Source organism: Patagioenas fasciata, chromosome 12 (assembly GCF_037038585.1).
Source record: "Patagioenas fasciata isolate bPatFas1 chromosome 12, bPatFas1.hap1, whole genome shotgun sequence".
Taxonomy (NCBI): domain Eukaryota; kingdom Metazoa; phylum Chordata; class Aves; order Columbiformes; family Columbidae; genus Patagioenas; species Patagioenas fasciata.
Window position 1 is genome coordinate 9,324,097 of NC_092531.1, and position 26,559 is coordinate 9,350,655.

Sequence of the window (26,559 nt, forward strand, 5' to 3'; positions counted from 1 at the left end):
TGGTTACATTTTGCACGTGCATGATGGATATGCAGCTTACATTTTTTAAAACAACCCTGGCAAAGCAGCCCAACATAGACATCAGAAAACAGTACTTGTTTGGTAAGCATCCACATATTGGTGGTTCTAGAAATAAGATTTTAATGACCGTGGAATCAATTGGAAACTTGCAGTGACCAGTCCTGTCTTAACTGAGTGGCTGTTCAAGAAGATTAAGAGACCATTTAGAAAGATTTCTATCAGCTATTATGAGCTCAGGAATGTTATAAGATACTGAGAAACATTCTACTGTAGTTTTAAAACGTTGTCTTTAGTTGTTTTCAGAATAGAGGGTAACTTCCCTTGCTTGAAGTGTCTGGGCTTAAGATACTGGATACTCAGGCTGTCTTGAAACTGTGGACAGGTGAAATGACCCTTAGCAGATGGAAGGCACTTAGCATGCTTTCCCCTGCTTCTGTTTATTTGGACTGCTCTCAAGTTATGAAGGGAAACAGTTTCCTTTGAAATTGGGAGGAACTGCTATTGTGTTTTACCTGCTGTATTTTTATCTTCTTGAACCAGATTTGCAGAAATTTATTCTTAGCCAAAATTACTTAGTTGGCTTTTAAGTGAGTGCAAATTTAGAATGAGCTTGAAGTCATACATTTAGTTTCTCCATAGTAATGGATGCAGGTAATCAAGAGACAAATCATGTTGTCTTAGTTATGTCATGCATGGGAGTGAACTACACATTCAGTAGTAAGTGAAAGAAGAAGCTGTCTTGTAAAAAAATATAATTTATAAAGGATTACTTGTATTGTTAAAAGGAACTATCCAAAAGAGAACATTGTATTTGGCAGTTTTTCCTCTTGTAATTTGTAGGGTGATCACCTTACCTGCAAGACAGGTTGAAATCTTGGCAGGTGCTTTTTTCCTCCTTTGTTTGAACATGTATGGAAAGTTCTTCCCCAAAGTTAAATACAATTTTGCACTTGTTTCCTTCTCATGCTACAACATCTTAAAGTTAAGCACGAGCAGTCTTATTGTTCTTTCCCCCCATATGGCCAGAGAGGGGAAAGAAACAGAGCAACTTACCAAACAGTTTTTCTTGAGAAATGTGGAAAAAATTGAGCATTATTTTAGTTCACGAAATGGTTGTGAATGTATGGGTCATAACTAGTGTGTAAATAATAGAATTTAATTTCATGTAAAGCTTTTAAAGAGTCATCATTTTTGTATGCCTTTTCTACAGTTACTGGTACAGTTCTTTCAGATCACTTCCATACCATATTGCTGATTAGCATGAGAATCATATTGAAAAGTGCTCTTTGGGTTTATGTGTACATCTTAGAACAGGAAGTTCTGCCCTCATATGGTAGAAACCTCTTCTGAATTTTAACTTCCACTTTTTTCCCCCATGTGTATGTTATTAACTGTTCACTTAAAACTGTTATGCCTTTGCCTGAAGTCATTAAAAAAGAAACAAACACTTGCATTACATAAAAACTGATTCACTGCGGTTTCTAGTAAGCTGTCATGGCTCTGTTTTGAGCTCTCCTTTGTGTGTAAGTCATCTGGAATTATGCAATGCACTCATTAAGAAGTCTGGGTGTGTATTTGCTAAGAAACCTGGTGATGTTTTGTAATTTCTTTAACTCTTAAGATGTTACAGAAGGAATATATGGAAGTTGAGTTAATTGCCTTGACTTTAAAATTGGCAGGACGATTGATCCAGTAGAAATTTGGGTACTTAATCTGAAGTGTTTAGTAGCTGCCTAGTTTACTTGGGCTTTGAACTTGAATGGCTTTTTCCCAAAAATAATAAAAAAAAGGCAAATGTTCAGTTTGTTCTGTGAAAGTGAATTTAGGTGTACATAAATTATGAAAAATAAGGCTCTGTGGTATGAGAAGTAACTGATTGCTTCCTTAACAGATCTAAACTTCTTTAAAAGCTTTTGATGAGCCCTTATTAAAGCATTCAGCTCTAAGGCAAACTAAACTTTCTTCCATCTCTTCTTATGCTTTCTTATATTTCTACTTTACTAACTTGATTTTTATCCTTTCCCCAAAAAATTGCTTGCACTGAGAAAGGACGTAAGCGTAAAAAGTATAAAAAGCATTTTAAAAGACCCTTTAAAGGTCGTGATCGCTCAAAAGGTGGGTAAAAGTTATGGCTTTTAACTAATTCTTAAAGACTTTTTTTTTTTTCTTTGTTTGGGTTAGTTTTTCTCAATCTTGGATATACATATGCTGATACCTTTCTCTCCTGTTTGAAAGAGAGGATTTAAATTGGAGAGAGGTCTGTTTCACCGCTTATCCATTCTCTGAATCCAGTAAGATGAAAGAGAGTCCTTGTTTCTCTCTCTGTGGATAGCCATGCCTGTTTCTTCAACTTGAACTCTCTGTAGTATTTCCAACCAAAATGTATGCGTTTGATAGGCTGATTAGTGGCACTTCACTATGACTGTTGGAAAAACTGATGCTATCCTGATGATATTGCAGTAAACAGTCTTTTTCAGCCCTTTTCAACTTCTGCTCTAAATAGCAAGCATGGTGTTATGACAGTTATTTTGGCAGCAGTGGAATTTATTATTTTCCTCGAGAGGATAATCATGATTGTCCTTAAGTACCAAACCATGCAGGTGGTTAGTATTAGCATGTGAGTCAGAATGGGTTGCCATATCCCATGTGTAGTTATTGTTACGTATTTGATCCTGGAGGACACTGCAGCATAGGCTTGTAATTGGAGTGAAAACTTTGTGGGGGCCCTAGATAAATGTTGTTAGTTATCAAACTGTCATTGCTGCTGGTAGTTGTGTCTGACTGGAGAAATGTTACTGGGTTGCCTGCTCGCACTTGAAGGTCATGAAGCTTTGATAAGCACTTTTGCCTTTCTTTTTTTTTTTTATCAGTATTGTGTTGGTTTCTGTTAATAGAGAGTGGGAATTGTGAAGAAATTATTAATAGGGGGAAGTGTGAGTTACATGTAATCGGTTTCTTCTGAGCTCCTGACTATTTACTTGAAATCCAATGCTCTTTTGACTAAAATAGTGTTATATCACATTCAATGATGAAATCTTTTCATATTTAGTGGGCTATTCTGAACCTCTCTTAGGGCTTAAAAAACAAAATCCTAAGTTTAATAACAAGATGTACAAAGTTATATCTCTGGTGTTCAGCATGCTTTGTATATTTAAAAAGTTACAGTTAAAGTAAGCTGAGAAGTCAAACTGGGAGTGCAACCTGTAGGCAAAACCTGTAGTCCTGTCTGCTTGGATAACCATGACTGTTCCTTCAGCTTGAGCCATGTGTAGCATTTCCAACAAAAATGTACAAGTTTAAGTAGGCTGGTCAGAGGCATTCACTGGAATAGCCACCTTGTAAGGTGGATCATGAAGAAGACAAGGTAACCTATAAAAATAGCTAGAGAACAAGCAGATTAGCTAGTCGTATTTTGTGCAAAACGTTAAGACAGCCTGAGATGATAATTTTAGTAATTGAATAGTTCACTGAATGATTGTTTTCACTTATGGTCTGCCAGCTTCTTAACTTTCTTAAGCAGTGTTCTAAAGGTTTTAATGATCTGACCTCTTGTGCAAGTATCATCTTCACCTTGTTATTCAAGGGTATTTTGTGCTAAATTACACCATCTTACCTATTTGCTTGTTTAAACCCCTAGTTAGTTGCTGAGGGGCTCTTAAGAGAGAACCTTTTACCTTAGAAGGAGTGGGGAGAAGTACATTAAACAAGAACTTGCTGTAAGCTTAACTATTGTGGTTGTGTTGTGCACACAGCTAAAATCACATCTTCAGAATATGGATGGACAGAAAAAGACAAAAATGCAAATATGTAATCCAAAGAAGTGAAAACTTAAATTATAAGTATTTGTGTTACAGTAAACGCTTATGTTAGTGTAGCTGTTGGTGTGCTTAAACTCAAGATGCAACTACTACATGGAATGCTGACTTTTTACAAAATATTGTTTCAGACAAACCAAAGGAGGAGAAGAAAGACACTTTCTTAGAAAAGCTTGCAACTCAAGTTATAAAAAATGTGCAAGTCAAAATCACAGGCATTCATGTTAAATATGAAGATGATGTAAGTATCTGAAACGTATTATCTTCATTTTAAATTGGACTCCAGTGCGGTCATGATTGTGTAGTCCATAGAGAGAAACTTATCTGCCACCTTGAAGAGATTACTGTGGTTTCTTTTGCACCTCTTCAAGTAAAGTACCCCAGATATAACTGAAAGCTGGGAATATTTTGGCTATGTGAAATAGGGATTCTTCTCTTGCCTTGTCCAGTGGTGCCTTGCTCACTAAATGTGGATGGTGGCTGTTGGTTACATGTTAGTGTGTGCAGTTGATGTACAGAATTTTTAAGCATTCTAGGTGAAGAACATAATGACAGAAGCTGTTAGGGTTACAGATGAGTTCAAAGATGAATAGTTAAAACAATCAATGAAAATGTTTATTTGAACCAAACTGGTATTATTCTAGCCTGTTTCCAGCTTCCTTTAGGAAAATGATAAAGTAGTTTGTGATGGGATAATTGGATGTAAAATAACAGCATTGAGTATAGAGGATTTCTCAACCCTATTTTGAGAATATTTTCAGGGACGTTAAATTTAAAAAGGTGGGAGGAATGGAAGTCATAAAATGATATAGCTGACTGAGATGTGGTACTCTGTTGGTCTTGGTTCTTTCCCGTATGAGGATTTTGGAAGCCAAAATGAAATTTTCAGCCTGAAGTCCTAAGTTTTTACACTAGAGCCATATTAGTTTTGGCTTAAGTTAGAGGGTTCCAAGAATGCTTGAGCTAGAATGATTAAGCAAAGGAAGATCCTCAGTACAGCTCAGGATTTCAATAAACTTGAATTAAATGACGTGTCTCTGATTGCAGCAAGATAAATAAATAGTACTTATTTCTCTCTCTTTTTTTGTAGATCACAAATCCACAGTGCCCTATTTCCTTGGGAATGACATTGGGCGAGCTTAGTTTACAGGTAATGTGTGTGTGCATGCATGTTATGGTTGTGATTTACTTGTCTTTGGAGTAACAGAAAGGAATATAGTGGCAGTATGCATATTTTTCATGCAAATAGTACTTTAAGTTTGTGCAAGTAGATGGGAAGATGCCTGAGGAACATCGCACTTTCTGAGACAAGTGATTTATTCTTATGATCCAAGTGATCTTTAAAACTGAATACGTTTCGTTTCAGAGGGCAGGTGATTTCCAGGCCTAATCAATAAATTAGGGCAAACATTACATCATGATGATAAAGAATGTGATATTTTGCCAGGCCTTTTGAGAAACAGGGGGAGAAAATTTCTGTTAGCCTGTTTTCCTTAGACGTTGAGGATTCTATGGGTAGGATAAGGAGCTGAAAAACACACTGACAGATTTTGTATTGCATTTTGACTTGTGCTTATGCAGTGCAGAAAAACTGGCTTCTGTAATTGGGTAGTACTAAACTTATCCATCCTGGACTTGAAAAATTAGGATAAAATTGCAAGTATGTTAAATAAGATGCACAGGATGACTTTTATCACTTTGAACTTCTAGACAACAAATGAGAACTGGACACCTTCTATTCTGAATGAAGCTGCAAAGATAATATACAAGGTAAAGTGTGTTTTGGTATTTTTTTATTTTTTTTTCCTGAACAAGTGAAGAGAGGAAGTGATCTTGGGGAGAAATAATCTGGGGTTCTAAATAAAAAGTGGAAAAATTGTTTTGTGAATTCTCCTGGGTTTGGTTGGGGTGTGTTTTCTTTTTCTGTAGTGGTTGGTTGGTTGGTTTGTTTGTTTGTTTTTAAATTTTACTGTGTGTTTAAACCAAAGTAGAGTCAAAATAACTGGCTTTACATAAGACATACCTTTCAGCTCCATGGCTTAAGTAATTTCCCTTAAGTGCAAGCACTGATCCCCTCATGAAATGCATTATACAGCAAGTCTACATGGTAGCTGTGATTTCGAATGGATTGTCAAATTGCCATTTCCTACCTCAGTTTATATGCCTAATGTAGTTTGCATTCAGGTAGCTAAACAGTGTCTCTCTTCTCTCTGTCCCCCTGCCCCATGCTGGAAGGCGTATGTAAAGATCTAAGAAATTATAGGAATGAAATCCGAAGGGTTTAATAGTCCTGGCTTCTTTATTAGGCCAAATGTTGGTTTTGTGCCCCTGTAATTCAGAGTCGTATTTAACAGATGTACACGAACTGGTGTGGTTTAAGAACTTGCTTTTTAGCAATTCAATTTTCACTTTAAAAGTAGTGTTGGAAGATTAAATACATCTTAATGCTAATGGTGGATTTGCTGTCTAGTCTGCTTTTGTTTTCTGCTTTCACAAATGGAAAGCCTAAGTTCATGGAATGGGTTGAATACTGAGTATAGAATCTGTTGAATGTTTTCTTTCCTGCGCAGCTTTTGTGCCTGGACAGCCTCAGTGCTTATTGGAACATACACAGCAAAATGTATTACCATGGATCCCGTGAACAAATACTGGTAACGTAGAAGAAAATGGATTGAACACTACTATATTCTACAGCTGTTGTAGTATGCAAAACTATACCATGAGAATTTCCACCTCACTTGACATACTTACAGTCAACTGTATTCTGATACCAGGGTTGTATGTTGATCTGTTGCACCATACGCGGTTAATATTTTTTTTGTGAACTTCATATGTTATCAGCCTCCATAGGTTTTAGAAACAATCAGAAACTGTATCTGAAGTCCTGTTCTATTGGCATATTCATCTGGACTTCATGCTGTTTACCCACTACTTTTTACTAACCGTTCGGGCTGTATGAGTTGTTAGGTAGCTACTGTAATGAAAAAGGCAATGTTGAGATAATAAATGAGCATAGAATTATTAAAAAAATCAGACTATTAGGTCTTTATCAGAACAGGAAGTTATATAATGTTATCCAGATTACCTAAACTGCATGGCTGAAATTAGCGAATAGAGTGAAGCCAAATAGAAGAACAGGATGTTGAAAGAAATTTTTAAAATTATTTTATTTTTTTTAACTTTTATTTTTAACAAACCAAAAGCTCAGGTAGGTAGGTATCCATTGTCAGACCTGAACAAAGAAACAAAAATTTGCAAAGGTGCTACTATAATAGTTCTTCAAGACAGCAACTCTTACTATGGGAAGTACCTTTGGCAAAACTTTGAGGAGCTTTAGTAGAATAAGCTATGTGGATGGATGAATGAGTATGATATGCTTGACAGACAGAAGAGGGTCACAGCTTTAAATGTGGAATGCACAGTAGGACTGAATCATAAAAACTTTTGAAAATAAGGTTAGGTCAAACATAAATAAGGTAGACTGTATGGAAAAGATTATGCTGGAAATGTGTTTTTTTCCAGCTTGATGAAACTGACTTGGTGTAGAGGCCAGAGAAGTAGATGACAGTGCTCCAGTGCAGATGAGAGGCAGCATGAGGGCAGTGAGGGTAAATTAAGACAGAATGAGAGGCAGATATCTTAAAATGATAATTACAGGGAAGGAATAAAATGAAGTTTGTGTGGGGGGGCTTCTGAAGGCTATGTCTAGATTTTACTAATTTGTATTTTTTTTTATTTTTGGTGTGAAAAAGTGGTCTCTGTGCAAAATTTTTTGATCCATTATGTTTATGAAGGTTTTACAGGTGTTCTGTGTGTCCTTGTGATCAGCAGACAGGAAATGGGTTGAAATACAGATATTTTTGATCAGAAAGTCTACGTTTTAGAAAATGCAAACCAGTTTTTAAATAAGGAACTGGGAAAAACATTACATTGAAGAAATTGATAGTTACAAAATAGTTTCCTTGTGAAAACGGCTCTTAATATTGGTAGTCTTTATAAAAGATAGTGCAAACACGCACTTTGTCTACCTTCATGTAATAGCTAGTATACATGTTTTCCAAACAGCAGGCCTCCTGCTTTAACTGTTTGTGCCATTGCAAGTCTGAAACTAGACAAAATGTTTGGGTGTGAATATAACATTCTCAATAAATTGCCAAACACTGATATCAGCAGACAGACCTCACTTTGAATTAAGAATCTGTTCTACTGTGGCATTTCTCAGGCCTCTCAGGCTGCGCTGTTATTTTACTGATTTCTTTCTGTCTTTAATTCCTCTCGTACCTGTGGAATACCAGAAGGCTCAAGCGGCCTCCTTATGTGCTAAAAATGAGGAAGAGTAGAATGTGAATTGGTACTCCTTGACCTTCAAGGAGGTTAAAAACAAATTCTTGATCTATTATGCTATGTGTTTGAGTGTACATATGAGCTACATGTTTCTAAATTAACATACTGTAGTTGTTATTGCAAGATATAGACAAGTTGAACCAACTTTGTAAAAACTACTAATATTCCAGTTGATATGAGCAATTTAGAATTCTTTTTAATCTAGTGTATTTAAACCATTCTCTCTAAGGTACTTGTGTTATTTTAGCTTTCCCATTTAGGGGAGGGAGGCTCTTATGTCAAGGTTTAATGTTAAGGTTATCAAAACCAGGGCACCTAGCAAAATACATGTGAACTTAATTTGGTCTACTCAAAGTTTAGAGAACTGTAAACAAGTAATGCTCTTCAGCAGTTGCTAGACAGTATTGTATTCCTTTACAGGATCAGCTGAAAAGAGGAATTTCTTGGCGTGGTAGCCAGCCTCAAGACTACCAGTACAGTAAGTGAACTAGCAATGACTGGATATAAACTGTTCTGAGCATGTTATTAGTGCTATACAACAGCCTCGCCTGATCATGCAGGCATGCCCGTACTGACTTTATTTTACAAAAACCTAAATGTAAGACATGTTAGACCTTGTGTGCTTTTTGACTGCTGCCGGGCTATCTTAATTTTACTAGGAGTTGCATCCTTGTGCTGTGGGTCTTGAGTATACGCATGGTAAGTACAAAGTGGTTGGTATATCAGGCAGTGGAAATAAGTACTTTGATTGCTTCCCATACTCTAATAGTAAAAATAAAATTAATCTCAGTTTTTTTTTCTCTCGAAGTTTTTAGACCAATATCAGCCTCTGCAAGACTGTATATCAACACATGTGCAGAAGTAGAACTAAAAACTCCCAAGCTTGATTGTAACGTAGAAGTACAGAGAATTGTCATCGAATTCACTAAGCCACAGGTAAGCTGGCTTGATATCCCATGTCACCTGTTTTAGAGTTTGCGATGAACTGTAGGATTTTTTGTTGTTGTTGTTGTTGGAGAATATTGTTCTTTGGGAATTTTCTGCTTATATGCAAGTTGACTGTCGAAATTGTTTAGCAGTAGCTGTGGGAAGAGTGTAGGATCATTTTTCCCTTTGTGCGACTGTCAGATCCTGGTGCTAGATCTGGACACTCTGACCCTGTTTTCTGTGGATCCTCTGCTCAGTATCCCACCCTTCCAATAGCATTCCTTTCATATAGACAATGAAATAATTCTTATGAGTAACCCTTATTTTATAAAGCTATAAGACAACATTATAATTACAGAGGTGGCAGGATACAAGCAAAGGTGAGAATGAGTGGAGTGTGTTGACAGAAGTATCAAGGAACTCATTTAGATAGCTCCCCAGCAATGCTGGTGTTTTCATTTATTCAGCGATAATTTACAGTTAGTTTGCTAGATAGTTTTTTAGCTCTCATTGATGTCAGAGTGTAAGCTGAGTTCAGAACAGTACCAACAAGGTTAACTAAAGCAAAGGCAGTTCTGAAACTGGGGAAACTGTATTGACAAATGAAGACAATATGGTTGGTTTGAGAAAGCCTGAGACTTAGTGCTGAGCAGGCTAACAGAAATACAAGTCGGTTTTGGTCTTCAAGGAAACCGAAAGTTCATGTGGTGATGTCTTTCGAGAGCAATGGGTATAGTCGGTCCACTTTTGCATACTAACGAAAATGCATAGGCTTAAATTTCTGTATAGTTTGTGGAACACTGAAGACTGTGGTATGCATATACTTCAAGCGCTGCATACAACAAAATCTGAACCTCTGCTAAGAAATTTGGTTTTCTGTGTTTAGTACCTCAGCATGATAGACCTTCTGGAGTCCATAGATTACATGGTTCGCAACACACCATACAGAAGATTTAGGCCAAATGTATCTGTCCATAAAAATGCCAGCCAATGGTAAGCTGTGTACTTTCATGCATTCTTTGGAAGATGCTGGAGTCCTCTCCAGTCTCTTCATTCTCTTTTGTGATTTAACATAGTCTTAAAACTAGGTCACATATATCACTATGACTTTCACAGAACTTTGCTTAGCCAGGTAGAAAAGGCTTGCAGAAGAGAATACGTGAAAGAACGAAGTGATGAAAAGCTGTCTTGCAAAGCTAACACAGGTCCCCAAAATCTCTGATCAAAATGTTGGTGTTCTCTCTAGAGATTAGAATTTAATTTTAGAAAAACTAAAGAAAAAAATAGCAAATGTATTACAAGGGAATCATGTATGTCAACTGTTTGTTTTGTTTGTGGTTTTTGTTTGTTTTATTTTGTTTTTGTTTTGTTGTTTTTTCAGGTTTGAACTTTTTGTGGATTTTTTCTAAGTACTAACTGGTGCCGATTATTGAAGTGCTTAAGCATATTTAGTGCTGTTACAGCCCAAATTTGCAAACATGCAGAAGTCAATAGAGAATTCAGATTTATAGTTCTTCAGGCATTAAATAAAAGCCCTCAGTCCATTTCTCAAAAGTGATGTTGGAAGTGTTAACATTTTTATAAATGGAGTTACTCAAATGAAAAGTGGTAAACAAAGTGTTTGCATCTTAATAAACTCCCTCTTCAGCTTCTAAATTGTAATGCACAAATGAAATGGAAATTGCTCACAAGCGCGTAATTATTGCAGGTGGAAATATGCAGGTAACAGTGTTCTTGAAGTTCACATCAAAAGATATACCCGAATGTGGTCATGGAGTAACATAAAACAACACAGGCAGCTTCTGAAGAGTTACAAAAATGTGTACAAGAACAAGCTGACACAGAGTAAACTCTCAGAAGATACACAGAGGCAAATTCAGGTATGTGTTTTCTGTCTTTGGAGGAAGTACATTTTGTTTCCTTTATTAAATAATTCTTCAAATATGCATGACAGGAATCAAGGTCGGTGGTTTTACAAGAGCACAAAAGTTCTTTGGAAATACCGTTTAAATCTGAAGTTCAGTGTAACCTGTTGTGGATAGAAAGAAAATACTAGTAAAGTGGCACTTAAATAAACCCTTTTTGGTTGCAGATTAATGAACTTCGATGCATTTAAGGAAGTGCAAGATGAATCTACTAAAAAAAAAAATAAACTGCCTAATATCAGGTTTCATATTCTAGTGAACTTCTGGCCGGGGGAGTGTAATTGCAGTGTAAATACAAAGGAGCTGGTAGAGGATCTGTAGTGGTGAGCTATTCCTAAATGTGTTTTAGAGGCAAATGATTTCATTTATTCATTTTTACAGGACCTGGAAAGGAAACTTGATGTCTTCAATATAATCTTAGCAAGACAACAAGCACAAGTTGAGGTAATAAAAAAGTTTTGTTCAATAATATTGTAACACTTCAAATAGAATGGCTTTGTCATGATAGTATCTTCGAAAAATTTGTGCTGATGAGTATGATAGGATAGGGAGGTGGGAAGAAAAATTTCCAGTCTTTCCAGGACAAGAGTAAATGAATTTCCAGACTGGAAACCAGTTCTAAAAATCTACCAGGATGTATGCACAGTGTCATTGCTACACACTCTGTGCCATTCAGGCAATTGTCTAAGGGTGATGATTTAATGATTCTTTTCTTCCTTTGACTTGTGTTATTTCAAAACTGGTTCTGCAGCTGTTCAAGATAAAACAAGTACAGCTGTTCCCATCCTCCATACATCTTTTTAGGGGACAACCAATCTAACTAAAACACAAATCTGAGAGGATTGTTGAAAGTTAGATAAAGTCTCTAGCTGCATTTTATTTTGGAAATCACATGTGACACTTAACAAGGAATTGCATGTTATAACATTATAAAAAGTGTTGTATCTGCAGTTAAGATCCAAAACACCTAGTGTGCTGAGGGCAAGCTCAGAAAAGTCGCGAGAGTCATGCTACTAGTTACTCTTTTCCTAACGTGAAAATGAACCTCTGTAGTTGCATTGTATAGTTAGTATTCATGCCAATGTAACCTCAGTGTTTGTCTACACATCTGGAATGTATGTAAAATGAAGGTGAAAAACAAGGAATGATGATTGTTTTTGAGATGGTTGTGGTCAGACCTTGATTTTTAAAATGGAAAGTGAAAACTTGAGTACAAATTAAGTTTTAAGTACATGTAATGGTACAGGATCAGTCTTGAGGTTTGTTACTACTGGATTTAAAGAATGAAGCCTTTTTGTAGTCTAAATGCTAGTGAAATGTGTAGAAAAAGGCCATGCAAAGTAAAAGTAACATATACTTGTTTCACATGCACGTGTGCACACACATGCCCCCTGCCCTGACCCTCACTGTGTTTCTGTCTGGTGAGTCAAAGTGCTCTTAATCCCTTGCTGGGGGGTGTTGCTGTCCATCAGTGAAATGTCTGTTTAACACACGTACATACATATGTGCATTATTTACAGAAAAACAAAGTATATAATGATTTTATTAATTACCTATTTTAATGTCTGTTTGTAGACAATAAGATCAGGACAAAAGCTACCGAAGAAGAAAACCACTGATGTAGAAAAAAAAAGTGGAGGATGGTTTAGTGGTTTCTGGAGTAGAAGAGAATCTGCGAAAAGGGAAGATGAAGAATCACTTGTTCCTGAAAGTAGGTGAAGACCGTAATGCACTGACTACTATGGAGAGTTTAAGTTTTTATATAAAGAAGAAGGTTATATGTTTCGCTTCTTACTATGCACAGAGAGTATGGCATAAGCTGTGCAATGTAGTATTGACCCATGTTACAGTGTTACTTACTGTCAGTTAATATTGAGCTGGCAAATAAGGTGTGCTTCATAAATGGTCATAAGCATTTCAGAACCTTGGTAAGGAGAAGAGTATTGAGCTTATTGCTGTAGTGTGATAGGCAACGCATGGAATACTATATTCTGGTGACTTGCTGCCTGGACCAGAGGTGTGCTCTAATAGTACTCCTCAAAGCTATTTTCATTATTGAGGACTATGGCTACTCTTGTAATATAACTTATATTGATCTCTGTGCTACGTCTGTAATGCCACATACAAAGGCTGCTTCTGTGTGAACTATTTTACAATGTGGAACTTAGTGCAATAGGAAGAATCAAATAAATGTGTCAGCAGAACTTAAGTACAGTAGAAAACAAATTGGAGGAAAAATGCTTATCGTTAATTATTAAAGTGGCTTTTTGGTTTTTAGCTATTGATGAACTAATGACACCAGAAGAGAAAGCTAAGCTTTTTACTGCTATTGGATATAGTGAAGGCTCCCATCACCTTTCCTTGCCGAAGCAGGTAAGCAAAATTTTTGGGAATGGTTCAAAAAAACCCCAAACAAAACCAACCAAACAAAAAAACCTTTCTGATGCATGTAAGCCTTAAGATCAACAGTAGAATGTGTGTCAGTGCAAGTCAAATCTATGTTGATTGTGCAAAGGTTAAAAAAGTTCAGAAAACACAACGGCTTGTGTTTTCTTTGGTGTTCTTCTGCCTCGTGCACAACCCTGATCTAGAGTGATTTATAAGTAGCAAACTGGGTGATAGATACTTATTTGCGACTTGGAAGACAGTAAAAAAAAAACTAACTGTAAATGACAATAGATTCCATGTTAGATTTTTCATTGCAGCTGTTCCTTGCTGCCTCTGGTGGTGAAAACTACATTAGTATATGCGGCCTTTTTTTGTTTTTAATCCAAAGTCAGTTTGATTCTGATAATTGAATAATTGTTGTTTATATAAAGGTGAACATTGGCATCTGATTATTTCCTGTTTGACCTAATGCTGGTAACTTTCAGGGATGCTTTTCTTAGAAGGATCATGTCATGCTTCTATTAAAATGTCCTAATGATAAGTATTAGGAGATGTCAATTGTAGTGCCTTTTTTCCTACTACCCAAAGGCAAGCATAAAATTAAAAAAACCACAACCAACCAACCAACCAAACAAGAAACCCCCGAATTTTTGTCACAGATAACTTTTGGCTTATAAGCTTACATCTGCCTCACACAGGGAAGTTCAGAGTTGTTTGAGTGGCAGCATGGAGACCTGTGCACTATTGTGTGAACTTGTGTTCCTGTCAAATTGTAAAGAGCAGAGCAGCAGCAAGCATCTCTTAACCAACAAAGAGGCAGAGCCCGGACAGTACCCAGTAGTGCTGCTGTTTTTCTGTTTCATGCTTTCCTTGCTTACCCATATAGAAAAACTTCTGCTTTTAATTTGGACAAATTAAGTGTAAAGGTGCTTTCATTTCTTTCAGTACCCTGAAGAAAGGTGCAGGCTTCAAATTCAGATAGGAAGTATTATTTCATTATTCTTAAATTGTTGATTAACGTAGTCATAAAATGGTACATGTGTCAGGAAACCAAACCCCTTTCTTAACAAGGTCAAGAGATGACATTCAGCAGCAAGAACAACAAAGATATATATGCAATGTCTTTTAAAATGTAGTTATTGGATGGCATTATGATCATTTGATTTGCTGATCTTGCTAGCTCTCTACTGAGTGTAGTTTAGCTACATTTGCTTTCATGGTTTAAAAAACACTTCCCAGAATCCTGAGAAGAGATACAGTCTATGTTTGCTTTGCATTTGTCAAAATGTACTGTTTTATGTTAAAGAACTGACTCATAAGGGTTGAAAGAAAGTAAAGACTCTAAACTTCGCTTCCTACATAGGCATGTTTCTTACCTTAGTTGACTAGAATAGCTTTAAACGCCATATATCTTTAGATCTGTTGACATTAGGAGTTGTGAAAAATTATCCATATTAAGATGACTAATTTCAATTTTCTCTGTCTTCCTCTCTAGTATGTTGCCCGTGTTGTGACACTGAAGCTGTTGAGCACTTCTCTTACAATTAAAGAAGACAAGAATGTGGCAGAAATTCTTAAAGTACAGATAATTGATCTGAGTACCAAAATATCACAGCGCCCAGGAGCACAAGCCATTAAGTAATTGGATTGGTATTTTCTTCTTGTATGAATGTGTTCTTGCCCTCACCCGCCCAACTTGTTACGTCTTTTCTTGGGTAGTGCATCACGTTGTATATTGACTTCTAAATTTATGGGCTTTTTGCAATTGCACTTTGAAAAGTTATGGTCATGTAACTTAGAATGGAATGAAGAAAGGAGTATTATTTGTTAGTATTCATAAACAACAATAAGATCTGTCTTGAATCCAAACGTTGGAGTGCTGAATATTACTTTTTGGAAGTAATAACTTAAGCAGTGTGAAATGGTCTGGCTAACACACTCCAGCCAAGCTACTGAATGTATTTCCAGCTTTCTACAGAAATGAAAAACTATGTCCAAAACTGATTTAGAAGTCAATATGTAGTAGTTAATGCTCATGTTAATTTTCACCTGTAGCATAAGTATTCTGCCTTTCATTTATTTTGCAACTAATTCTCTTAATAAACATGAGCTAAAAGTTATATCGAGTCTACCTTGCAGATAACTGAAGGTAAAATGAAAATACCACTCTTATGTTGCTGTGAAAAGCTAGCTTCCTCTTTGTTTTTCCAGCTTATTAATGTTATAATTCCTTAAGAACATGGTTTGTTAGTCCTGTGAAGTTAGTCGTGTCTGGCTTGATCAAAGACTCTCTCATCTTGCTTGTCTTTCCTAGATAGAACTGTGTATTCTATTCTAATTAGGTATATTTAACTATTCATCCTCTTCAGGGTTGAAGCAAAGCTTGAAAATTGGTACGTTACAGGCTTAAGACAAGAAAAAGTTGTACCATCTCTTGTGGCTTCCATTGGGGATAGAAAGTCTTCTCTGCTTAGGATAGAGTTCAATGTTAACCCAGAGGATAGTACAGCTGACCAGAGTCTCACTATTGAATCACAGCCTGTGGAGATCAAATACGATGCAGTGAGTAGTAACCAAAACTCTTTTTCTGATTCTCCTTTTTCTGCTGTTATTCTCTTTGCTCTGTCAAGATGTATTTTTGAGTTTTCACCGAGTGGCTTCAGTGTATATTGATAATTCTTGTTTCCCTTTTTTATTTGAAAAGAGAACAATAAATGCAATGGTAGAATTCTTTCAGACAAGTAAGGGAATGGATCTTGAAAGATTAACCTCAGCCACATTAACGAAGCTGGAAGAAATCAAGGAAAGAACTGCTGCAGGTAAGATAACAAATATCGCGTGAGGTGAACCCTTGAATGTCTTAATGTTTCAATATGATTTTCTTGAAACTCTGCTTATGTTTTGATTTATGTTTTTGATTACTGGCCAAATAGTATGATTGGGTTTTTTCCTTTGACTTGGAGGATTAGTGGGTGTATTGTGGGGAGGAGCATTGAGAAATCAGTAGAATGCTACAAGAGTAAGTCTTTACTCCACATGGTACCTGTGAGATGGATAGCATCTCTTCAGATGTTGACTGGCACAAATGTTTCACTCATGAATACCCTTTCAATTTTAATGTACCTTTCTTTTTATTTAAGGATTGATTCATATTATTGAAATGCGTAAAGTCCTTGACTTGAAGATTGATCTGAAAGCCTCCTACCTTGTGATTCCACAGACTGGTTTCCACCGTGAAAAATCAGATTTGCTGATTTTGGACTTTGGTACATTTAAGGTATATAAATGACCTCTCTCATAAGCTCCGAGGAAGAATATATTCTTTTTTCCTGACCTAGCTGTCATGTGAAACTGTCTTGTTTTCAGAAGGCAAAGATGAAACATTGGTCAATGTTCAGAGCTCCTTGTCTTTGACATACTTGTACTAGTTGATCTCCCCAGGGAACATTTTCGTTTTGTAATCATGATTGTAATAGCTTATAATTTAATACCTTTCACTTCTCCAGCAAAACACAACTTCTATTTCCTTTTTTGTAACTGATAGCCTTTATTAATAAAAGAGAATATTATTTTTCTCTTGGAGTTAGAAAGTTGATTCCCTTGTCTATATAAAATTTAAAGATTAGAATAATTGCACTTGATTTTAGCTGACTGTTTAAATGTTTATTTCAGTTGTACCACATCAGTGAACTTGTAAACTAAAAATTATTTTTGTATAACTTGAATACAGTGGATTGATAGAAATAACAAAAAAATCTACTTACTTTGGAGGAGTGAAATGTGAAATGATTTAAGATCTCTTCTCTATAAGACTCCTGGTGTCAATCATAAACTCCTATGAATCATTTTCATCTCTGTTAGAATTAATAACACATGTATTTAAGTTTTAGACTTAACTTTATCTTGTCCTTTATGTGTTTAGCTGAACAGCATAAATCAAGGACGTAGTGAAGCTTCTACCTTTTCATCTTTAGAAGAGCTTATGGACAAAGCTTATGACAAGTTTGATGTGGAAATAAGAAATGTGCAGCTTCTTTTTGGAAGAAAAGGTAACAAAACAACATAGTTGCTGTTTACTGAAAAGATTGAAGGCTGCTTACCTGTAAATAAATAAGTTTTTTAAATAAAGAAGGCAAACCAAAACCAGTAGTTAATGAAAGGATAGATTATAATATGCATGTATCCAGTATTAAACTGTGAAAAAAATTGTTAGTTTCTCTTCAAACAGCTGTTTGCTTTTTGTTTGGACTTGTGTGTCACCTGTTTAATTTGATGCCAGCAAACAACATAAATGCATAGAACTACTATGTTTTCCAGCATATGCAGGAAAATACAGCTCAAGTTAGCATTGGTGCTTCATTTGGACTTAAGTTTGTGCAGTCAACAGAATACTAGGTTCCTGGTTTGTGTTTATCCATGTATCTGTTTTTTTCTTTTTTAGGATTCTATGTTCAGATGCATCTTAAAGTGTAGAATTGGGCTTAAGGCTGCTAAAGCAATAAATGTTAAGAACTATTGAAAATGGATTCTGAAGCACTTAAAATACTTGACCCAAATTGTTCTAGGTTTCTCTAGTTTGTGAGTTCTTTATCCTTTCCTAGTGATGCGATTTGGTTACTTGAATGATACCTTAAGTAAAGCAATTAGCAGGCAATGTTTTGTTAATCTAAATTTACTGAACATTTGCAGGTGAAAACTGGCAGAAGGCTCGTTTTCAACATCCGTCAACTTTGCACATATTACATCCTATGGATATTAATGTACAGCTGGCAAAATCAATGGTGGAAAGAGATACCAGGATGGCAAAGTAATATATTAATTTTGAAAGGATTTCTTTTAAACTACTCTATACTTATAGAAAAGAAAACTGTTAGGTTTGTGGTTTGTGTTTTGTTTTTTTTTTTTTTTTTCCCCAAATATTCAGTTACATTTTATAATCTGAAGCTATTAACTTAAGGAATAGAAGTAGTTTACTACTCTTTACGAAGCCTTTTTTGACTAGTAGTTCTCTGATCACCTTCACTGGTTACGAACTATACTATTGAAACTGAATTTAAGACCTCTTTTTTATTTGCACAATCACTAGTTTTGGTGTGATGTGATCTTTGTGTGAGTTTAGATATTGCTAAGATTTAAATAAAGAATTGATATGTATTTTTTTTGTCTTTGAGTTAAAAATTTTTTTTTTAAAGGTTTAAAGTGTCAGGAGGACTTCCTTTGGTGCATGTCAGACTCTCTGACCAGAAAATCAAGGCAATTTTTGATCTGATTGATAGCATTCCATTGCCTCGGAAGTCATCCGTGTCAGCTCCAAGCACAAAGGTAAGGTGACTATAACTAAGAAAACTGAAACTGAAAAAAACACCCAAAACACTGAAGTGATCATTTTTAGTGAGAATTCCTGCTAATGTCCGTGGTCTTTTTCACTTGAAATAAGAGATCTGTTGCCAACCTGAGTTAGGCAAAGTGTCTGTCTTCATTGTGACTGATAAGAACTTGCTGAGCTTATGCAAACAAGGCTAGCTTAGCCTTGGTCTTTGTCATACTGGTTTCAATATGAGTGTTGGCAAAACTGACCTCTCCAAGTAATATAGAGGAGGCAAAGTTAAACACGCATCATCAGTAGAAAATACAACTGAAAATATACAAACTTGAAGGTAGTGACTTTTTTTTTTCCCCTCCTTCTAGGTGCCGGCTATTCCCACTATTTCTGTTGTTAATAAAGGGTTACTTAATACACGTCAGTTTTTACCAGAAATAGTGTCAGGTAAGAAGCTACAGATAAACCTTTGTGAAAGTAGGCGGCCATCACTTAAGGAATATCTAACGTTTTCAGGTTCCTGTTGATCTTAAAACATGTTACAAAGACAGTAGGGATGAGTATTATTGATCATCTCTAACTTCAATTACACAAGAAAATTCAATTAAGATGCTGATGTTATCTCAGAATTACAAACTTGCTTTTCTAAAGAGAAAAAACACCCAACTTTTTGGCATTGATCAATATTATGCATAAGCAACTTCTTCAAATATAAATGAGCTATTAATAACTGTATTAGTTTGTCATTAGCAAACCCGTTTAATTATTCAGATGTCATGAGACACCTTTTTAGGATGGAGTATTGAAGAACCTTTTATTTCAGAAATGACTTATATCTAAATCGGATTTAGCTAAATACACATCTGCTAGTGCTGCCACATCTGGGTGCATACTTTGGGGTGGGCACATGAGAATGGTGAGTAACATGCCTAAAGGATGGGTACGCTTGCATTTAAGCAGCCAACATGTGGCAAAAATAACCTGTTACAAACATCACTTGTACTGTCTGGAATGTTCTGCATTAGCAGAGCTCTCCTTTTTCTGAAAATGCACAACTAGAGTAACAAATGGCAAACCACTGTATTGACACTGTAGGTTTGAGCATTTGCTTCCATGGTTAATCTAGAGAAGAACTTCGCTATACTGGAACCTGGGAGACTTGTTTCTGGAGCTTACTTTGTACTTGGTTTTCCTTATATGTGTTCTTGGAAGTCTAATGATATAGCTAACCTCTACTGCTTTCCTTAATAGGGCTTTAATTTTCTTCACTTCTCATCCAGTGGATAAGAAAGCAGTATAGATCTAAAAGGTATACTTTGTCAGATTAGGTTTAAGCTGCTCATACAGTTTCAAGTCCCACTGGAATGGGAAGGAGAGAATGGGATATTTAGTCCTGTTTCTGGAAGAAGTTTGCTAAGGAAGAAGTCGATTCTCTTCTGTAGACTCTGAAGAAGACGATTTTGATTTTGAGGGAAGTTCTGAACCAGCTGATGGGTCACTAATTAAAGGAGAAGAAATGAGGAATAAGGAGCCTCTTAAAGAGGAACTGACAGATCTTCAGTTGAAGTTTGAAGTTAAAGAGGTATGTCTCTTGAGTTCTGTTTTTTGCCTTCTACATAAAGAATACTGAAAAAACTCCAATATTTTATTACCAGTGTTCTGCAGATTTAGTGGATGCAAAAGCAAAGCCACCAAACAAAAAAATAGACATGTATATGCATACATATTTCAATGTGTGAGTTATTGATATATAGTATGCATATGAGTTATTTTTATTGATGGTATGTATATAAATATAACACACATGCATACTTAATCTGTGTGTATGTATTAAAAAAAAATCAACAAAAAAACCCCTTATTGGAGTGTTTTTTGTACAGAATAATAGTACTAGGTCATAATTTGGGGGTGGGAGGTAGGAAATTTTTACTGGAAGTACAAAGTAAATACCCAGGCAGGTCACTTACCAAGAACAAATCCCAAAATATTACTGTAATACTTATGTCTCGTCACCAGACAGTCACTTTTTTTTTCTGTTTTTGCACTTTAACTCTGTAATAATGCTTCCAGTAAGGCAGGCAAGGAATTACTTTAGCTCTTTATGTCATTGTTGGTTTGAATGGTGAGAATGCTACATGTGAAAAGATGGTGTAACTTTGTGTTTCTTGCTCATCCAGGTTTTAGTCGAACTCACCAGGCAGAAGAAAACTGAGGAAATGGTACTTGTATTTGATGTAATGCATCTTGGGACAGAAGCTACTATCAGAACCTATAATTTAACAGCGGTGTCTTATTTAAAGGAAATAAGCTTGGATTACTATGGAATTGGAGGTAATAAGCAATGGAACAGAAATATACTACCATGTGTGGATATATGTCTGTAGCAATCAGTCTGAAATGTGGCTCTCTTGTCTCTTGTGCTCACTGAAATCCAAATGTTCTTCTAGTTTTCCAGTTAAAATACTTGATATGAAACTGTCCATTGACAGTGCCTGTCCCATTGATACAGTTGATAAGCTCTGGACTCCCACCATAATGTTTATGAGATAAATAGATGTCGTAGTGCTTGGATGAAGAAAGGGTACAGAAATGCAATTTTGGACTTAACGAATGGAAGCAATGATCCTTATTTGCTGGTGTAATGTATTTTATGAGTGTTGACAGTTCATCCCTATCTTCAAGGCACAAATTCTCTGGTTCTCCAAAAGAACAAAGATTACCCTAATTTTTCTGTATTTCATGTGATATGTTACAGGTAAAAAAGCACCTATTCATCTAATTAGGTCCTCGGATAAACCTGGCTTAGACCTTCTGGAGGTGGAATATATCAAGGTATCCATAAAGCTTTAAAAATTTATTTTTAAAGTACTTTTATATGTTATAAAGCATTATAAATTCTTAAACCCACTATTCAGAGCTCGTGGGTTGTTGTATATCTTCTGAAGAGCACAGTGACTGGTTGCAATTAATATTAACCTTCATGTGAATCATTTTTTTCAGGCTGACAGAAATGGGCCACACTTTCAGACAATTTTTGACAACACTGAACAGATGATTAAAGTGAGTGCTTGTGGATATTACTGCTTATTTTGGTTTGGTTTCCTGGCATAGAAGGGAGGAGTCAATAAGGGTTCTTTGGCTTTCCTGTTTCCTCCCCACCTGGCCTTGCTGCAGGGAGATTTAAAGAGTTAAAATGGACTTGAAAATCTTGATACAATATAAGCACAGTGTGTTAGTCTGTTTCTTAGCTATGATGAAATACTGTCTAGCTAGCTCATGTGGATAAAATTAAAAATAAAATTAGAATCTGTCTTCTCATGCATATGAGATCATGAAGTTCAAGTGCCCAGTATGGGACAATGTAGTTGGGGTCTAGAAGTCATTCCCTTTCCTGATTATCGGTTTGTGTTGTGAGTGCCACATAATCAGCACTCTGGCTAAATTTATTACAAAGTGTACATCCATTCATGAGTGATTTTTTGAGGCAGGGGGAGGGCAGATGGGAGCATGTTCTAATTTTTCACCCTGAAGTATGACTCGGGTGCTTCTTGTGATACTGCATTTTCCTCTTCATAGGACATAGACTCTAGAATGAGAATTCAATCACTTAAAAATTGTTGCAATACAGGGGAATGTTTTTAGACAACAAGTGCCTAACTTCTTAAATTCTGACTGTTGTACTAATGGTGTTATTTTTGAGCCAGAGACTTCAATCTGAGGAAGAGCAGAATCTTGAAGAATTCTGGAAATAAATTACAAAGGGCTGTCAGTTTTCTGTGATAGCAACTTCCCTCCTTTTTAACTTAATGGCATTATTCTGTTTGCCATTTTTTGGTGTGAAGACAAATATTTCTCTTGATGCCTAATAGGTTTTAGAATGTCTATAGATTTCATCAGGGAAGTCTAGTTCTTACTGGAGTCTTTTTGCCAAGAAAAGATTCCAGAAGCCACAGGAGAAGATGGCAGTTCTGCTCCTGTGCTACTGAGGTGGAGGTACATACTGAGTTCACTGACTTGACGCTATGGGATAGCGCTCATGTTAAGAGAACTCAGCTTTCTATACATCATCAGGTGTTGCCTTGTAATGCTTCCATGGGACTTCTGTGTCTGGAAGAATTGCATTTGAGCTCTTTTTCCAATTTCAAGCCCATTCAAGTGATTAGCTTTCACTAAACTACATGGCAGGCACTTATTCACCTTTTGAACTCCCTTAATTGATTCATTGAGAAATACCTTTATGCTAAGTACCTGCATGGCAGCCACCTGCCCCTCATCCGTTCATGTAAAACTGTGTTAGTGCAGGAGCATTCGAGGAGTCTGTTTGAAAGAGCGTGTTGCTTCAGAAGACTGAATCCTGGTTCAGGTTAGATTACTTTATTTCAGGTGTACCTTTCTCAGTCATGTAATTAAGTTTTCCACTTAATGCAGTTTTCCACAAGGAGTTTTTTACTTATTTAATACTTCTAAATTAATTTTGTATCACTTGACTTTTGTACTGAGGAGGCTATGGGTTAACATTTACAGCTGTTGGGTTTTTGTTAGATTTTCTTCTTTTCTAAGCTTGCCACTCTTCTGTTTTACAGAAAGCTTTTTTCCTTTATCATCTGTTGCTTGTAATACGTGAAGCTTTTCTGTTCCTAAGAAATTGTTGTATTCAATTGGGTACTTTTGCACCTCAGTCCAACTCTTATATCTGTGAGTTACTTTTTTGTCACATGGTACCTCATGTTTTCAACAGGTAGCTTTTTCATCATTGAACCTTCTACTGCATACAGAGGCCCTTATGTCTGCCATCAGCTTTCTAACAGCTGTTAGTCCATTAGGCAATCGAAGTGGTGGAGACACACCAACTAAAGCCGAAAAAGAAGATGACACTAGGTTGCAGAAAGGTACAGTTGTGTTGGTCAAAATGATGTTTCTGAAAGGATGTGTTGCATGCTGGCAAAAGGATCAAGTCCAGAGAAACTTGATTAGTGTGTGATGATGGTCAGAGTTTATGTGACTGGCTCACCAGGCTGGAGGACTGATAAAAAAACAAGCAAACAAAGTCAACTAACCAAACAAAAACCTCAAAAACCCCAATGGTTTTGATAAGTAATGGTGTTTTAAGGTGAGCTTTCTAGTGTTTCACAGCTATTTCACAAATAGGCTTGAATTTGAATGAGATTTCTGTGAGCTTAGAGTGCTCAAACAGCAGCATGATCTTAGTGTTCATGGTAAAACAAAGGAGACAGATAGTACTTTGATTACACTATGTTATTGATCTAGGTGATTTAAATATACTTTCAAAGCACTCGAGTCCTTTGCTAGCCTAATGAATACCTTGCTGTTCCTGTAGCGCTGAAACAAAAAATTAATTCATGTCAAAATATGCTCAGAAGGGAACAGCTCCACTGTCCTTGATATTAAGTGCAAAACTTGAGCATCAGGTGAGCAGGAAATGAGGTGTCTAGTGAATGTTCAGAATCGCTTGTAATTTTAAATGGTCTGGGTTTGAATCTGCAGGCTGAAAAAGAAGCTGCTGCTGTGTACAGTTTAACAAAGCATATAGACATTTGAGCTCTTGGATTAACACTCTGCTACTTGTGGTTAATGATGGCGCAGACCATCAGTGAGGTCTGATGGCTTCTGGTCTTTCTCCATAGACAGTGTTTGACACTTGTATGTGACTTCACCTTATTGTCACCAGTGTTAACACTTACTCTCTTAAAACCTTGGTGTTGCCTGTCTGAAATAGGCTTCCAAGGTTTGCTGTTTTTTACAAGCTTGAAGTTTAAAAGAAAACTTCCTACATTAGGATCTTGGAATAGGAAATATTAGATAACCTGAACAAACACTACTGTGAACCTATTGAGTTATTGACAATGTTAAAGGTAAATATACTGAGCAATTTATCTTCCCTTGAGCTAGCAATTACCCTTCATTTCAAAAACAGTGAAATTGTTCCAATACAGACTCATCACTAGATGGGAAGAGTATCAGACATACAATTACAAGCAAATGCTGACATGTTTTACTCGCCCAGTAGAGTTACTTTCAGAGCAAGACTTGTTGCTCTAAGATGGGATTTAAGAGACTTAATCGTGGTAATGGTGGTAAAAGAACCTATAGGAAACAAACCTGTCATCTGAATGCCAGAAAAACCCTTAGACTGAAACAATCCTCAATACTCTCAGGAGTTTAAGTGAAAATATGAGTTATATGTACCTTGAAAATCCCTGCTCTCTCATTTATTTCTAGTGGCTAGACCTTCCAAGGATAAGGATGTCTTTGACTTGAAGCTTTTTGCCAAGCTGGATGCATTCTGTTTAAATATTTGTGATGAGAAAAAGAACATTGCAGATATCAAGATACAAGGTATTAAATTCTTTCTTACTAGTAACTCATCTAGTAGTTTTGTTGCAAAGCAACTGCTAATAATTGGACTAAAAGATATTTACGGTGTAAATTTTCACTGCTTGACCATTTTTTATTGTTCTCTGTACAAACATGGCTATGGTCTTGTTTTCACAGTCAGTCTTCTGGTATGCCAAAACCATTTGGCCTCCAGCTAGAAAAGCATGATATGTTATTCTTCAGGTAATTAGGTTTATGTTTTGAAGGAGCTGGATTATGAGTGGCTTTTCATGTTGTACTAAGCTTTGGATATTTTTCTCATGTACTTTAATTATTTAGGATAAAAGAAACTTCACTTCTTTCTTTGCTTTTGAACTCCTAGGGTTCGTTTGGGTTTCTTGCTTTGGTTTTGTTTTCTTGATTCTTTTTTACCCCTCAGAAGGACTATCAATAGTTCTGTGTGAGAGGGAGAAGGTGGAAGTTTAAATTACAAGTTTGGCTATAGCTGCCATCCTATTAGATGCCAAGACACTCTGTTACAATGAATATTTAATCATGTGTAACAAGAATATGTAATACAGTTCATGAAGTCTCATGCTTGTGCCTGTCTTGAAATCCTATGATTTGTTCACACAAGGTTTTTTACACAAGTGTTGTATTTCAATACAGTATAGCAATACCTTTTTTGATAGAAAATCTCAGTAAACTGAGTAGCTTGGTTATTAAGAGATGGATTATTGATGGACTATTTTATTCTGCATAGTAGCTCATTTCTTTCCAGAGGTGCTTGATATTGAGACAGCATCTGTATTAGAAATTTTTCTATTTTATTTTGTTCAAAGTTGTAGTATAACAGACAGCATAGTGCATGGACTGGTATTTGATCTCTAGACAATATACTTATTTTTTGTGTCTGATTGATGAAGTGCAAGAAGTCTCTACTTCCAGAACTTAAAATGCTTTTTTGATTCAGGAGAAGTCATGGTAGTTGAGGAAGTACTTGCAATTATTCTGATTAGGATACAGGGAGACCAGAATGCATTAGATCAAATGGAGCTCTTTTATTTACAGTCCCTTCAGCAAGGGATGTGGTAACTGATTTATTTCATTTGGAAACAGAGGAGACGATCAAGTGTGTTTAGGTGTTTTTTGTTGGTGGTTTGAAATTTTAATTCAATCTAGCAAACTATTAAAAATTCTGTGTTGCGTTGTATAATTTATGTAACTTTTCTCACCTCCCCTACTGGTGTCATGTGTCCCCACCCTGACAATGAGTGTTACTTCTGTTATGCACTACAACTGTTTCTCTTTTTACTGTACAGGTCTTGACTCATCTCTTCTCCTTCAACCAAGTCACACTGTCTTCTTTGCCCGACTTAAAGATATAGTTGTGACAGATGTTGATTCAAGGACCCTTCATAAAAAAGTACTCAACTACAAGATTTAAATTTTTATTTGATTCTTGGTTAGTTTTGTGTGTTTA

The 26,559-nt window shown here is 36.1% G+C and overlaps 1 protein-coding gene across 9 annotated transcripts in view; it reads left to right on the plus strand.

Moving 5' to 3' along the window:
* Positions 1–26,559, plus strand: part of VPS13C (vacuolar protein sorting 13 homolog C) — an 89,003-nt gene that overhangs the window by 7,203 nt on the left and 55,241 nt on the right. For 5 of the 9 annotated variants that reach the window (XM_071813809.1, XM_065847476.2, XM_065847475.2 and 2 more), the window contains exons 7-33: positions 2,071–2,136; positions 3,968–4,077; positions 4,927–4,986; positions 5,547–5,606; positions 6,407–6,487; positions 8,601–8,658; positions 8,989–9,116; positions 9,994–10,100; positions 10,816–10,987; positions 11,414–11,476; positions 12,608–12,743; positions 13,311–13,405; positions 14,916–15,058; positions 15,790–15,982; positions 16,125–16,239; positions 16,561–16,697; positions 17,343–17,469; positions 18,110–18,227; positions 18,613–18,742; positions 19,109–19,187; positions 20,183–20,322; positions 20,918–21,071; positions 21,496–21,572; positions 21,741–21,800; positions 23,479–23,629; positions 24,981–25,097; positions 26,399–26,502. In XM_071813809.1, the coding sequence (XP_071669910.1) occupies positions 2,071–2,136; positions 3,968–4,077; positions 4,927–4,986; positions 5,547–5,606; positions 6,407–6,487; positions 8,601–8,658; positions 8,989–9,116; positions 9,994–10,100; positions 10,816–10,987; positions 11,414–11,476; positions 12,608–12,743; positions 13,311–13,405; positions 14,916–15,058; positions 15,790–15,982; positions 16,125–16,239; positions 16,561–16,697; positions 17,343–17,469; positions 18,110–18,227; positions 18,613–18,742; positions 19,109–19,187; positions 20,183–20,322; positions 20,918–21,071; positions 21,496–21,572; positions 21,741–21,800; positions 23,479–23,629; positions 24,981–25,097; positions 26,399–26,502 (2,981 nt within the window). Of the gene's footprint in view, positions 1–11; positions 103–2,070; positions 2,137–3,967; positions 4,078–4,926; positions 4,987–5,546; positions 5,607–6,406; positions 6,488–8,600; positions 8,659–8,988; positions 9,117–9,993; positions 10,101–10,815; positions 10,988–11,413; positions 11,477–12,607; positions 12,744–13,310; positions 13,406–14,915; positions 15,059–15,789; positions 15,983–16,124; positions 16,240–16,560; positions 16,698–17,342; positions 17,470–18,109; positions 18,228–18,612; positions 18,743–19,108; positions 19,188–20,182; positions 20,323–20,917; positions 21,072–21,495; positions 21,573–21,740; positions 21,801–23,478; positions 23,630–24,980; positions 25,098–26,398; positions 26,503–26,559 lie in introns of those variants that run through there. The other 4 variants (XM_071813810.1, XM_065847477.2, XM_071813812.1 and 1 more) reach the window with 3 other exon arrangements.